The sequence below is a fragment of the Hemitrygon akajei genome, chromosome 9 (assembly GCF_048418815.1).
Source record: "Hemitrygon akajei chromosome 9, sHemAka1.3, whole genome shotgun sequence".
NCBI classification, from domain to species: Eukaryota; Metazoa; Chordata; class Chondrichthyes; order Myliobatiformes; family Dasyatidae; genus Hemitrygon; species Hemitrygon akajei.
Window position 1 is genome coordinate 173,727,793 of NC_133132.1, and position 16,129 is coordinate 173,743,921.

At 41.6% G+C, this 16,129-nt stretch overlaps 1 protein-coding gene across 2 annotated transcripts in view; it reads left to right on the forward strand.

Moving 5' to 3' along the window:
• klhl32 (kelch-like family member 32) overlaps window positions 1-14,465 on the forward strand; it is a 288,264-nt gene extending 273,799 nt beyond the window's left edge. For both annotated transcript variants that reach the window (XM_073057514.1, XM_073057516.1), the window contains one exon: window positions 13,263-14,465. In XM_073057514.1, the coding sequence (XP_072913615.1) occupies window positions 13,263-13,424 (162 nt within the window). In that variant the 3' untranslated portion in view covers window positions 13,425-14,465. The remainder of the gene's footprint in view (window positions 1-13,262) is intronic.
• The last annotated feature ends 1,664 nt before the right edge of the window (window positions 14,466-16,129 follow it).

The following is a 16,129-nucleotide window of genomic DNA, read 5'->3' on the forward strand; positions in this document are numbered from 1 at the left end:
AGACAAAGGAGAGTCAGTGGATACTGTGTACAGTACTTGGATTTTCAGAAGGCATTTGACAAGGTGCCACACATGACTGCTTAACATTTTAAAAGCCCATGGTATGACAGGAAATATACTAGCATGGATAGAAGATTAGCTGATTGGCAGGAGGCAAAGAGTGGGAACAAAAGGAACCTTTTCTTTTTGGCTGCTGGTGACTAGTGGTGTTCCACAGGGGTCTGTGTTGGGACTGATTCTTTTTAGGTTATATGTCAATGGTTTGGATGGCAGAATTAATGGCTCTGTGGCCAAGTTAGCAGACAATCCAAAGATAGCTGGTGGGGCAGATAGTGTTGAGGAAGCAGGGAGGTGACAGAAGGACTTAGACAGATTAGGAGAATGGGCAAAGAAGTGGCAGATGGAATACAGTGTCGGGAAATGTATGGTCAAGTGCTTTGGTAGGAAAAATAAAAGGATAGACTATTTTCTAGATGGGGATAAAATTCAAAAATTCATGGTGCAAAGGGACTTAGGAGTCCTCACTCAGGATTCCCTAAAGGTTAACTTGTAGGTTGAGTCAATGGTGAGGAAGGTAAATGCAGTATTAACATTTGTTTCAAGAAGACTAGAAAATAAAAGCAAGGATGTAATGCTGAGGCTTTATAATGCACTGGTGAGGCTGTAGGCTAATGTAATGGGCTACAGATGACACAAATTACTAGGCTTACCTATAGCCTCTATTTTACTAAACTTCATGTACCTATCCAAAAGCCTCTTAAAAGACCCTATCGTATCTACCTCCAACACCGTTGCCGGCAGCCCATTCCGCGCACTCACCACTTTCTGAGTAAAAAACTTACCCCTGACATTTCCTCTGTACTACTCCCCAGCACCTTAAACCTGTATCCTCTTGTGGCAACCATTTCAGCCTTGGGATAAAGCCTCTGACTATCCACACGATCAATGCCTCTCATAATCTTATAACCTCTATCAGGTCACCTCTCATCCTCCGTTACTCCAAGGAGAAAAGGCCGAGTTCACTCAACCTATTCTCATAAGGCATGCTCCCCAATCCAGGCAACATCTTTGTAAGTCTCCCGTGCACCCTTTCTATAGTTTCCACATCCTTCCTGTAGTGAGGTGACCAGAACTGAGCACAGTACTCCAAGAGGGGTCTGACCAGGGTCCTATATAGCTGCAACATTACCTCTCGGCTCCTAAATTCAATTCACGATTGATGAAGGCCAATACACCATACACCTTCTTAACCACAGAATCAACCTGCGCAGCTACTTTGAGTGTCCTATGGACTCGAACCCCAAGATCCCTCTGATCCTCCACACTGCCAAGAGTCTTACCTTTAATATTATATTCTGCCATCATATTTGACCTACAAAATGAACCACTTCACACTTATCTGGGTTGAACTCCATCTGCCACTCCTCAGCCCAGTTTTGCATCCTATCAATGTCCCGCTGTAACCTCTGACAACTCTCCGCACTATCCACAACACCCCCAACCTTTGTATCATCAGTATGTCATGTAAAAGTAAAACTTAAAAAACTAAAGAAGCAAAAACCTGAACAATTCCTTGACTACTTGCAATTAATAACTTAGGGCAAAAATTTACAATTGAAGTAAGGAATAGATTTCAAAGTCTAGAAATAGAACCTGTTGATGATAGCAATCATGTAGAAATTAAGTTTAACTCTCTAAATGATGCCTTGGTAGAATCAGCAAAGTCAGTGATTCCTAAAAAGAAAAATGCACAAAGAATAAATGGATGACAGATGAAATCAAAAATCTAATGGAAGAAAGGAGACAGAAGAAAGCAAATCCTATAGAATAGAATAGGGGAGATTCAAACAAAAGGACATGAGTTGAGACTTAGGGGGCAAAAGTTTAAGGGTAACACGAAGAGAAATTTCTTTACTCAGAGAGTGGTAGCTGTGTGGAACGAGCTTCCAGTAGAAGTGGTAGAGGCAGGTTCGGTATTGTCATTTAAAGTAAAATTGGATAGGTATATGGACAGGAAAGGAATGGAGGGTTATGGGCTGAGTGCAGGTCAGTGGGATTAGGTGAGAGTAAGTTTCCGGCATGGACTAGAAGGGCCAAGGTGGTTTCATTCCGTGCTGTAATTGTTATATGGTTATATGGCTATAAGTCCTTAGATTAAAAAAAAGTTAAAAGCTTGTGTCAAAAAGCCAAAGAAGAATGGTTAAACCAGGAATGTGAGCAACTAGAAAGAATCCCTATCACTGATCCGAAAAGGTTACATCAACAAATCAAGGTAAAAATCTCCTCGGTTCTTCAGGTGGATGTTTGAAAGCAAAGGACGGTACCATTATCATGGAAAAAGGTGAGATTATGAACAGATGGACTAAGTATGTTCAGGAATTGTTTGAAGACGATTGAGGTGAAAAACCAGAAATTAAGAAGAATATTGAAGTATTTTAAAACCTGAAATTCATAATGCAATAAGTAAGGTGAAGAAAGGAAAGGCAGCAGGTCCTGATGAATTAGTAATAGAACAAATTATCGCTCTTGAAGATTATGGAATTGAAAAGCTTACTGATTTAATCAATGACATTTATGAGCCTGGAGTAATACCAGAAGAGATGAAAAATTAGTATTTATCACTGTACCTAAGAACGCTGGAACAATAGAATGTGAATTAGATTGGACCATAAGTTTAATGAGTCATATCACAAAGATACTTATAAGAATTTTGCTGACAAGAGCTAAAAGTAAGATACAAGCTGAAATAGGTAAAGAACAATGTAGTTTTGTGAAAGACAAAGGTACAAGAAACATGATATTGATGTTATGGATACTATCAGAATGAGCTATTCAAGTGCAAAAAGATTGTTTGTTTGTTCTATCGACTACACAAAAGCATTTCATAAAGTGAAGCACAATAAAATGTTACAGGAAACTATAGATCTAGATTCAAAAGACCTTCGCCTAATCAGAAATCTGTGCTAGGAACAAATTGTCGCTGTAAGAATAGATGGAAAAGTGAGTCAGTTTATAAAAATCAAGAGTGGCGTCAGACAAGGGTGTGTTTTCTTACCTGATTTGTTTAATGTATACTGTGAAACAATATTACAAAAAATGAGAGACATCTTGGGAATCAAAGTTGGCGGTGAAAACATCAATAATTTCAGATATGCGAATGACACCGTGTTAATTGCAAGTACAGAGGAAGAACTACTAAACTTAATTGATATAGTTGTTGAAGAAAGTGCAAAAACGGGTCTGTCTATCAATTGCCAAAAGACAGAATGTATGGTGATATCCAAAAAGAAGGAGAATCCTGTCTGCAGACTGAGAATAAATGGGGAAGACATAAAACAAGTACAGAACTTTTGCTACTTAGGAAGCTGCATGATAGCGCAATGGTTGGCACAAAGCTTTATGACACAAGCAACCAAAGTTCATTTCTCACCATCTGTAAGGAGTTTGTACATTCTCCCCGTGTACCTCATGGGTTTCCTCTAGGTGTTCCGGTTTCCTCCACGTACCAAAGACGTACAGGTTAGTAGGTGAACTGGTCATATTGGTAACTGGGCAGCACGGGCTCATTGGGCCAGAAGAGACTGTTACTATGCTGGGTCTCTAAATAAAAAAAAATAGTCTGAGATAATGGGAGGCAAAACTGAGACAAATTCATAGATGACATGAGGAGAAGTGAATGATTGTGGTATAAAATGGCTGTTCTGACACAGATAGAAAAAATGAGTTGGAGTATCCATTACTGAGTTTGTAAGGTTATAATGATGTAAGATAAGTGCTCTTCCCATATTGAGAACACTAGATGTGATGCAGTGGATTGGAAGTCCAAATGTATCACTACCTCACGAGGAAATAATTGCATCTAATGATTGCCTAGGGTGGTTCCGTAAAGCGAGGAGTAGTTAGTCAGGATGGAAAACATACTACAGAGGCACAAAAGCAATGATCTCTATAAACTGCTAAAAAGGGGAGAGAAAAGATAAAGAATCACTTTAGAGTCAAAGAGAAGTACCACACAGGCCCTCTGGCCCATGCTGAAAAAATTAAAACTGCCTGCACCCATCGACCTGTTCCAGGACAATAGGCCTACAAACCCATACCATTCATGTAAGACCACAAGACCAGGAGACATAGGAGCAGAATTAGGCCATTTGGCCCATCAAGTCTGCTCCACCATTCAATCAAGGCTGATCATTTTTCCCCTCCTGGGCCCCACTCCTCAGCCTTCTCCCCATAACCTTTGATGCCATGGCCAATCAAGAAACTATCAAGCTCTGCCTTTAAAATACACCCAATGACCTGACCTCCACAGCTGCCTGTGGTAACAAATTCCACAAGTTCACCACCCTCTGGCTCAAGAAATGTCTCTGCATTTCTATTTTAAATGGATGCCCCTCTATTCTGAGGTTGTACTCGCTTGTCCTAGCCTCACCCACCATGGGAAACAGCTTTTCCACAACTACTCTGTCTAGCCCTTTCAACATTCAAAAGATTTAAATGAGATCCCCTCTCATCCTTCCAAATTCCACAGCTATCAAACTTCCCTTATATCATAACCCTCTCATTCCTGGAATCATCTATGTGAGCATTTTCTGAACCCTCTCCAATGCCAGCACATCTTTTCTAAGATGAGGGGCCCAAAACTGTTCACAATACTCAAGGTGAGGCCTCACCAGTGCCTTATGAAGCCTCAGCATCACATCCTTGCTCTTGTATTCTAGTCCTCTTGAAATAAATGCTAACATTACATTTCTCTTCTCTGATTCAACCTGCAAGTTAATCTTTAGTGTGTTCTGCACAAGGACTCCCAAGATCATTTGCATCTCAGATTTTTGGATTTTCTCCCCATTTAGAAAATAGTCTGCATATTTTTTCTACTAGCAAAGTGTATGACCATGTTTTTTACAACATTGTATTTCATTTGCCACTTTTTTGCCCATTCTCCTAATCTTTCTACAGCCTTCCCATTTCCTCAACACTACCAGGCGCTCCACCAACCTTTATATCATTTGCAAATTTGGCAACACAACCATCTATTCCATCATGTAAATTATTTGTATACAGCATAAAAAAAACGGTCCCAACACCAACTTCCTGTGGAACACCACTAGTCACTGGCAACTAACGACAAAAGGATCCTTTTATTCCCACTCGCTGCTTCCTACCAATCAGCCAATGCTTTAACCATACCAGTAAATTTCCTGTAATATCATGACCTCTTAACTTGGTAAGCAGCCTCATGTGTGGCAACTTGTCAAAGGCTTTCTGAAAGTCCAAATATACAACATCCACTGCATTCTCTTAATTTATCCAACTTGTTATCTTTTCAAAGAATTCAAACAGGTTCATCAGGCAAGATTTTCCCTCATGGAAACCATGCTGATTTTGTCTTATCTTGTCCTGTGTCACCATGTACTCCATAACCTCATCCTTAACAATTGATTCCATCTTCTCAAACACTGAGATCAGGCCAACTGGTCTGTAATTCCCTTTCTGCTGCCTTCCTCCTTTCTTCAAGAATGGAGTGGCATTTGCAATTTTCCAGTCCTCTGGAACATGCCAGAGTGCAATGATTTTTGAAAGATCATTACTAATACCTCTTCAGTCTCTACCATTACCTCTTTCAGAACCCTAGGTGCAGTTCATCTGGTCCGGGTGACTTATGCACCTTTGAGCAACTTCTCCTTTGTAATAACTGCACTCACTTCTCTTCCATTTCACCCTTCAACACCAGCCAACCAGAAAATGATCCTTTTCTTCCCACTTGCTGCCTCCTACCAATCAACTGATACTCTTATCATGCCAATAACTTGCCTGTAATGCCATAGGTCTTAACTTTGTAAGCAGCCTTGTCAAAGTGTGACACCTTGTCAAAACCCAAATTTACAACATCCAATACATGCCCCTTATCTATCCAACTTGTAATCTCCTCAAAGAATTCTAACAGCCTCATCAGGCAAGATTTTCCTTTATGGAAACCATGGTTACTAGGGGCTATTTTATCATGTGCTTCAAAGTACCCTGAGACCTCATTCTTAGTAATTGACTCCAACGTCTTCCCACCCACTGAGGTCAGACTGGCCTATAGTTTCCTTTCTTCTGCCTCTTTCTCTTCTTGAAAAGTGGAATGCCATCTGCTATTTTGCAGTCTTCTGGAAGCATTCAAGAATCTAGTGATTTTTGAAAGATCGTTACTAATATCTCCAGAATCTCTTCAGCCACCTCTTTCTAAACTCTGGTGTGTACACCATCTGGTCCAGGCAACTTATCTACCTTCAGACCTTTCAGTTTCCCCAAGAACCTTCTCTCTAGTTATGGTAACTTCACACATTTCATGCCCTCTGATACCTGGAACTGCCACCATACTGCTGGTGTCTTCCACAGTGAAGACTGATGCAAAATACTTATTCAGTTCATTCCCCATTTCCTTGCCCCCTGTTACTTCCTCTCCAGCATCGTTTTCCAGTGGTCTGATATCCATTGTTGACTCTACTTTTCACTTTATGCATCTGAAGAAACTTCAGGTATCCTTTTTAATATTATTGGCCACCTTAATTTCATATTCCATCTTTACCTTCTTAATGACTATTTACCTACCTTCTGTTGGTTTTTAAAAGCTGCCCAATCCTCTAACTTTCCACTAATTTTTGCTCTATTATGTGTCCTCTCTTCGTTTTTTAGGTTAGCTTTGACTTCTCTTGTAACCCACGTTTGTCTCATCTTTCCTTTAGCATACTTCTTCCTCTGGGATGTATATATCCTGTACCTTCCAAATTGCTTCCAGAAATTCCAGCCATTGCTGCTCTGCATCATCCTTGCTAGTGTTCTTTTCCAATCAATTCTAGCCTACTCTTCTTTGTAATTCCATTTTCTCCACTGTAATACTGATATGTCTGACTTCAGCTTCTCCTGCTTAAATTTCAGTGTGAATTTGGTCATATTCTGATCACTTTCCCCGAGTGTTCTTTTACCTTAAGCTCTCTGATAAATTCTGGCTCATTGCACAACACCCAATCCAGAATAGTTGATCCCCTAGTGGGCTCAACCACTAGCTGCTCTAAAACGCCATCTTGTAGACACTAGTAATTCCCCCTCCTGGAATCCAACACAAAACTGACTTTCTCAATTACCTGCATATTGAAGTCCCCCATGACTATTGTAAAAATGCCCTTTTGGTATGCATTTTCTATCTCCCGTTGTAATTTGTGGACCACAATCTTACCACTGTTTGGGTGTCTGTATACAACTCCCAATAGGGTCTTTTTATCCTTGTAGTTCCTTAGCTCTATCCACAATGATTCAACACCTTCTGACCCTAATCACCTCTTCGTAATGAATTGATTTCATTTTTTACCAACAGAGCAACACTGCCCCTTCTGTCTTCCAATGTGTATCCTTAGACATTAAGCTCCCAGCTATAATCTTCTTTCAGCCATAATTCAGTGATGCCTACAGCATCATACCTGCCCATCTGTAACTGTGCTGCAAGTTCATCGACCTTATTCTGTGTACCGCACACATTCAAATATAACACCTTCAGTCCTGTACTCACCCTTTTCAATTTTGTCTGCCTTTTATGTTGCAACTCAGCATGTTGGCTACAATTCGCCCTATAAACAGGCTCTCCTCACTACACATTGCCTCTGTTTGTAAACCAGCTATCTCATCTTATACTATTGGTGGTGAGGACATGAATGTGCTGAGGACCTACAAGTACCTGGGAGTGCACCTGGATGACAGACTTGAGTGGAGCACCAACACAGAGGCTGTGTACAAGAAGGGTCAAAGTTCCCTCTACTTCCTAAGGAGTCTGAGATCTTTGGAGTATGCAGGCCTCTCCTTCAAATGATCTACCAGTCTGTTGTCACCCATACAATCGTCTATACGGTGGTGTGCTGGGGCAATGGCATCAACGCAGGTGATGCCAACAGGCTCATAAACTGATTTTGAAAGGCTGGTTCTGTTATAGGAGTCAAACTGGACACACTGGAGGCTGTGATAGAATAAAGCACCATACAGAAAATCCTGGCAATTCTGGACAATGTTTCTCACACTCAGCATGCCACCTTGTCTGAACAGAGGAGCACATTCACATTTAGTCGTAGACTAAGACAACTGCTCTGCTCCAAAGAGCACTATCCTAGGTCATTATTACCCTCAGCCATTAGGCTCTCTAATGAGTCAACCTTTTGTTGGGGAAGTGATGATCCCCTCCTGTTAGACTGTTTGAGGTAACTTATTTTTATTCATTCTTCTTACTTCTAATATTTTATTTCTGTGAATCTGTAAAGCTACTGCGACTCTGTAATTTCCTAGGGATCAATAAAGTATCTGTCTATCTACTTATCTGTCTTCAGCACTATTCCTACCATACTTCTTGCATTGAAATATACACAGCTCTGTTGCACCATGCTCAGTTTTTTGATTCCTAACTTTTTCTGAGGTCTTAACAACATCTGCCTCCACAACCTCTCCACTAACTGTTCTGGCACTCCCTTAAAACTCTAGCTTAAACCCCATTGTGCAGCATTAACAAACCTTCCGGCCAGGATATTAGTTGCCCTTCAATTCAGGTACAAGCTGTCCCTTCTGTACAGGTCCCACCTTCCCTGGAAGAGAGCCCAATGATCCAAAAATCTTATGCCCCTCCATCCTTCACCAACTCCTTAACCACGTATTAAATTGTATAATCTTCTTAGTTCTGGCCTCACTAGCACGTGACACAGGTAGCAATCCTGAGATCACAACCCTTGTGTATGAGATGATGAGAAGCATTGGTCGTGTGGATAGTCAGAGGCTTTTTCCTAGGACTGAAATGGTTGCCACAAGAGGACACAGGTTTAAGGTGCTGGGGAGTAGGTACAGAGGAGATGTCAGGGGTAAGTTTTTTATTCAGAGAGTGATGAGTGCGTGGAATGGGCTGCCGGTAATGGTGGTGCAGGCGGATATGATAGGGTCTTTTAGGAGATTTTTGGATAGGTACATGGAGCTTAGAAAAATAGAGGGCTATGGGTAAGCCTAGTAATTTCTAAGGGACATGTTCGGCACAACTTTGTGGGCCAAAGGGCCTGTATTGTGCTGTAGGTTTTCTATGTTTCTACGTCCTGCCCTTAAACTTATCACCTAACTGCCTGAACTCCTATTCAGAACCTTGTCACCAGCCCTATCCATGTCATTGGAACCTACAAGGACCACACTTCTGGCTGCTCACCCTCCCACTTAAGAATGGTGAGGACTTGATCTGAGATATCCCAGACCCTGACATCGGGGAGGCAACGTACTATCCGGGAATGTCATTCTCACCCAGAGAGCCTCCTGTCTATTCTCCTAACTAACAAATCCCTTACAACCACTGTGTGTCTCTTCTCCACATTTCCATTATGAGGTAGACTCAGTGTCAGAGGCCCGACCACTGTGACTTTCCTGTTAGGTCACCCCCCCCGACAGTATCCGAAGTGATACACCTGTTGTTGAGAGGGATGGCCACAAGGGTACTCTGCACTGGCTCCTTCACCCCTTTCCTCTTCCTGATTCTCACCCATTTCCCTTGGGTGTAACTACCTCTCTAAATACCCTTTCTATCACCCTCTCAGCCTCCCGAATGATCCATAGTTCATCCAGTTCCAGCTCCAACTCCTGAACGTGGATTGTTAGAAGCTGCAGTTGTAGTTGTCAGGGACACTAGGGGTCTCGCTGCATTCACACAACCCGCAAGAGAAGCATTCCACTCTCCAGCTTCACCATATCTGTTTATATGTATTAGAAATTTGCTGGTGTGTGTTGGTGTGATATGCAACAAAAAAACTAATAAGGGAACTTATTATTAATGATAATGCTATTAATAATAAGGGAACTCAAGGTAAAGGAGCCATTAGGAGGTAGTGACTATAATATGAAAAGTTTTAATCTACAATTTGAGAGGAAGAAGGGAAAATCAGAAGTGTCAGTATTACAGTTGAACAAAGGGGACTATGGAGCCATGAGGGAGGAACTAGCCAAAGTTGACTGGAAGGATACCCTAGCAGGGATGACAGTGGAACAACAATGGCAGGTATTTCTGGGAATAATGCAGAAGGTGCAGGATCAGTTCATTCCAAAGAGGAAGAAAGATTCTAAGGGGAGTAGGGGGCGACCGTGGCTGACAAGGGAAGTCAAGGAGAGTTTAAAAATAAAAGAGAAGTATAACATAGCAAAGATCAGGGGGAAGCCAGAGGATTGGGAAACTTTTAAAGAGCAACTGAAGATAACTAAAAAGGCAATACAGGGAGAAAAGGTGAGGTACAAAGGTAAGCTAGCCAAGTGTATAAAGGAGGATAGTAAAAGCTTCATTAGGTATGTGAAGAGGAAAAAATTAGTTAAGACCAAAGTTGGGCCCTTGAAGGCAGAAACGGGTGAATTTATTATGGGGAACAAGGAAATGGCAGATGAGTTGAACAGGTACTTTGGATCTGTCTTCACTAGAGAAGACACAGACAATCTCCCAGATGTAATAGTGGCCAGAGGACCTAGGGTAATGGAGGAACTGAAGGAAATTCACATTAGGCAGAAAATGGTGTTGGGTAGACTGATGGGATTAAAGGCTGATAAATCCCCAGGGCCTGATGGTCTGCATCCCAGGGTACTTAAGGAGGGCTTTAGAAACCGTGGACGCATTGGTAATCATTTTCCAATGTTCTGTAGATTCAGGATCTGTTCCTGAGGATTGGAGGGTACCTAATGTTATCCCACTTTTTAAGAAAGGAGGGAGGGAGAAAACAGGGAATTATAGACCAGTTAACCTGACATCAGTGGTGAGAAAGATGCTGGAGTCAATTATAAAAGATGAAATAGCGGCACATTTGGTTAGCAGTAACAGGACTGGTTTGAGTCAGCATGGATTTATGAAGGGGAAATCATGCTTGACTAATCTTCTGGAATTTTTTGAGGATGTAACTTTGAAAATGGACAAGGGAGAGCCAGTGGATGAAGTGTACCTGGACTTTCAGAAAGCCTTTGATAAGGTCCCACATAGATTAGTGGGCAAAATTAGAGCACATGGTATTGGAGGTAGGGTACTAACATGGATAGAAAACTGGTTGGCAGACAGGAAACAAAGAGTAGGGATTAATGGGTCCTTTTCAGAATGGCAGGCAGTGACTAGTGGGACACCGCAAGGCTCGGTTGCTATTTACAAAATACATTAATGATTTAGATGAAGGGATTAAAAGTAACATTAGCAAATTTGCAGATGATACAAAGCTGGGTGTCAGTGTGAAATATGAGGAGGATGTTAGGAGAATGCAGGGTGACTTGGACAGGTTGGGTGAATGGACAGATGCATGGCAGATGTGGTTTAATGTGGATAAATGTGAGGTTATCCACTTTGGTGGCAAGAACAGGAAGGCAGATTACTATCTAAATGGTGTCAAGTTAGGAAAAGGGGAAGTACAACGAGATCTAGGTGTCCTTGTTCATCAGTCACTGAAAGTAAGCATGCAGGTACAGCAGGCAGTGAAGAAAGCTAATGGCATGTTGGCCTTCATAACAAGGGGAGTTGAGTAAAGAGGTCCTTCTGCAGTTGTACAGGGCCCTGGTGAGACCACACCTGGAGTATTATGTTCAGTTCTGGTCTCCAAATCTGAGGAAGGACGTTCTTACTATTGAGGGAGTGCAGCGTAGGTTCATGAGGTTGATTCCTGGGTTTGCAGGACTGTCATATGTTGAAAGATTGGAGCAACTGGGCTTGTATACACTGGAATTTAGAAGGTTGAGAGGGGATCTGATTGAAACCTATGATTATTAAGGAATTGGACATGCGAGAGGCAGGAAACATGTTCCCGATGTTGGGGGAGACCAGAACCAAAGGCCACAGTTTAAGAATAAGGGGTAAGCCATTTAGAACAGAGTTGAGGAAAAACTCCTGCACCTATTGTCTGTTGTCTAAAACACCATTCAACAATTATAATGAATAAAGAATTATAAAAAAAATGAAGTTGGAAGTTAAAATACAAATATGAAATAAAATGTGTATAAATACATAAATACCATTGTGTATTTACAATGTAAACAACATTGTAAAGAGTAGTTTAAAGTGTTTACAGTGCAATGACAGGGGTAATAGATGGAGGGGGGTGTGGGGGGCTAACTAGAATGGTTGATCAGATTAACTCCTTGGGGGAAGGAACTTTTAAGATGGTGTGAAGTTTTGGTTTTAATGGCCCTGTAGCACTTTCCTGAAAGGAAAAGGCATTTTGCAAGGTGGATAGAGTCCGCAATAATTTTCCTGTCCAATTCTTCGTCCTGGACACATACAAGTCCTGTGATGATGTTAGACTGCAGACCGTGACCTTTTCTGCTGACCGGACAGTTCTCTGTAATTTTCGTATACTGGGAGAGGATGCTCACCAAGCCAGACAGTCACGGCTGATGTGATGATGCTGTCTGTGATGATGGTATAGAATTGCAGCAGGGTGTTCTTACCTTACTTCTCTAAAGCCCATCACTCATAGGCCCCCATCAGCAGTTCACCAGGGTCCTCTGTTCTGGGCCAGTCTTTCAAGTTGTCCCCAGGTGTAACCCACCTTCAAAGATCTTTCCTGTCTTGGGATGAGGTCCTTGGAGTTTTTGTTGGTATTTCTGTAGCTCTGGGTTTTTATGAGGTGTGGTTGCTAGCCCCACGCCCACCCTCCTCCTTTCACAGCCAGGTTTGGGACCATCCATAGGAGATATAAAATGTTCTGGGGAAGATGGACTTTTGCCAACTGCTGCAAGAAATACATCCTCTGCTGAGCCTTTTTCTTAAAGAAGGAGATATGCTTCTCCCATATGAGTATGTATTTGATTCAAGATTGTTCAATGGAATTTCCAGTACACAAGTGTAAAGTAGAACAAAATAATTGTTTTGTCTGGATCACAAAAGATGAACAACCCAACAATAATAATTTAAAAACACCCAATAAATTAAAAAAAACATAAGATAGCTTATATACATAGATTGATTGTATGTCAATAAAGTGACACTTGGCTGTACACAAGATGAATGATTGAAAATAATAAAGTAGTGGGGTGGAGGGTGAGTTAATGGGTAGAGGTGTTGATCAGCCTTACTGCTTGGGGAAAGTAACTGTGTTTGAGTCTGGTGGTCCTGGTGTGGATGCTATGTAGCCTCCTCCCTGATGTGAGTGGGACAAACAGTCCGTGAGCAGGGCATGGGGTAGGATCCTTCATGTGTATATGTAATTGTAATAAAACATATGTAAATCTTGAAAATGTGCATTTTATTATAGGTATTGGATGTAAGTGCTGAAGGTAAAGAAGAGGTGTTCTATGGGCCAACACTACCGTTTGCATCCAATGGAATAGCAGGGTGTTTTCTCCCAGCCCCTTACTTTACATGCCCCAATCTTCAGACATTGCAAGTGCCTCATCATCGGATCGGTGCAGTGTGAGAGAACTGAGGATATCTTTTCCAATCCCTCATGCATTATGGAATGGATATGGCTAAACGTGGCATCAACACTGGTTCCAATACTTTCTCTGATTTGTATCTTCAGGGCAAAGTCCAATTTTCTTGCGATATACTCTGTCAAGAACACAAGCTGATCATCAGCCCTTCGTTGAATGCGTACTCTTCTAATTCAAATTCTCTGCAGGAGAGCCATTTTAATTGCACTCAGTGGCCACTTTATTAGGTGCAAGAGTGGAACCTGGTGTGGTCTTCTGCTGAATGCTGCAGCCCATCCACTTCAAGGTTCAACATGTAGATTCAGAGATGCTCTTCTGCATGCCACTGTGGTAACGTGTGGTTATTTGAGTTACTGTCACCTTCCTGTCAGCTTGAACCAGTCTGGCCATTCTCCTCTGACCTCTCTCATTAACAAGGCATTTTTACCTATCAATTGTTGCTCACAGGATTTTTTTTGTGTTTTACATCAGTCTCTACAAACTCTAGAGACTGATGTGCATGAAAACCCCAGGAGATCAGCAGTTTCTAAGATAATCAAACAGCTTCATCTGGCACCAACAATCATTTCACGGTCAAAGTCACTTAGATCACAATTCTTCCCCATTCTGATGTTTGGTCTGAACAACAACTGAACCTCTTGACCATGCCTGCATGCTTTTATGCATTGAGTTGCTGCAATATGATTGATTAAATATTTGCATTAATGAGCAGGTGTACCTGACTAAGTGGCCACTGAGATAGATAGTACTGTACTGCTACTGTTAAAAACAATTTAGATTTGTTGTTTATACCTTGAAGGAGAACAAAAAAAATCTCAATTTAATTTGAATTAACGCTTGAAATCCTCTCAGCTAAGCCTAACATTGTATCGATATATGAGTTTATCATATATATGAACTCATATGAGTTTCTAAGTTTCCAAAATGATTCCGTCTACTTATTTCATGTTTTTGTGCAGAATATATTACCAATTCGCAGTCAAGGTTTTTAGATTTATATTTCTATAAATTTCTGATCTGTCTTATTTTTTAGCTGTACCGTTATCCAATTTATTAACAGCGTGTTGTGCACTTTGTGTCAACCTATTTTGTGTTTATCCCATTTCCCAACCAGCACACTGGGGTCTCTTCACCAACCAGGAAACTTCTTGGAGTGACTGTTTGATCTGTTCAGACGGCAGTCACCCAGGGTAGACAATCTTCAGACTCACTTTTCTCATCTGTTGGATTCTGATTCATGTTATTATAGAACATTACAGCAGAGTGCTGGCCCTTTGGCTCATGATGTTGTGCCAACCTTTGAATAAGATCAATCTAACCCTTCCCTCCTGCATAGCTGTCTGTTTTTCTTTCATTGATGTACCTATCTAAGAGTTTCTTAAATTTCCCTTATGTATCTGGCTGTACCGCCACCCCTGGCTGAGTGTTCCATGCACCCACCATTCTGTGTAAGAAAAAAATTGCCACTGACATCCCCCTTTTCTCTTTACCTTGCAGACTGTTTTAGAGCAGTGGGACCTTAGTCTACAAGTACATGGTTCCTGAAAGTGGAGTCACAGGTAGAGAGGGTAATGAAGACGATTGGCACACTGGCTTTCACAAGTCAGGGCAGTCAATATAAAATGTCAGTCGTGCAGAACGCTGGCGAGGCCACACTTGGGAAATTGTGTTGGGTTTTGGTAGCCTTGCTATAGGAAAGATAGTATTGAACTGACAAGAGTGCAGACAGGATTACAAGACTGAGGGAATGAGTTATATGGAGAGGTTGGACTGGATGGGACTTTATTTCTCAGAGTGCAGGAGACTGAGTGGTGATCTTACAGAACTGCATATAACCATGAGGGGAATAGACAGGGTGAATGCACCTCAGTCCTTTTACCAGAGTTGGGAGATCAAGCAAAAGAGAGCTTAGATTTAAGATGAGCGAGGAAAAGTTTAATAAGAATCCGAGGGGCAACTTTTTTAAAACATAAAAGGTGGTATCTTTATGGAATGAGCTGCCAGAGGCAGGTACATGGACAGCAAAGGTTTAGAAGATCCCCAACACTGGAGAAAGGCTGGGTCCATAAGACCACAAGACAGAGGAGCAAACCATCGAGTCTGCACTGCCATTCCATCACGGCTGATCCCGGATCCCACTCAACCCCATACACCTGCCTTCTTGCCATATCCTTTGATGCGCTAACTGATCAGGAAACTATCAACTTCCACTTTAAATATTCCCATGGACTTAGTCTCCACCACGGTCTGTGGCAGAGCATTCTACAGATTCACTACTGTCTGGCTAAAAACATTCCTCCTTAACTCTGTTCTAAAAGGTTGCTCCTCAATTTTGAGGCGCTGCCCTCTACTTCTGGATACCCCCACCATAGAACCATCCTCTCCACATCCACCCTATCTAGTCCTTTCAACATTTGGTAGGTTTCAATGAGATCCTCCCCCCCCACCCCACATTCTTATAAATTCCAGTAAGTTCAGGCCCAAATTTGCCAGATGTCCTCAAATGTTCACCCTTTTATTCCCAGAATTATCCTCATGAACCTTTGCTGGACTCTCTCCAATCACAGCACATCCTTTCTGAAATATTGGGCCCAAAACTGTTGTCAGTACTCCAAGAGCAGCCTGGTTAGTGTCTTATAAAGTCTCAGCAGTATCTCCTTGCTTTTATATTCTATTCTCCTTGAAAGAA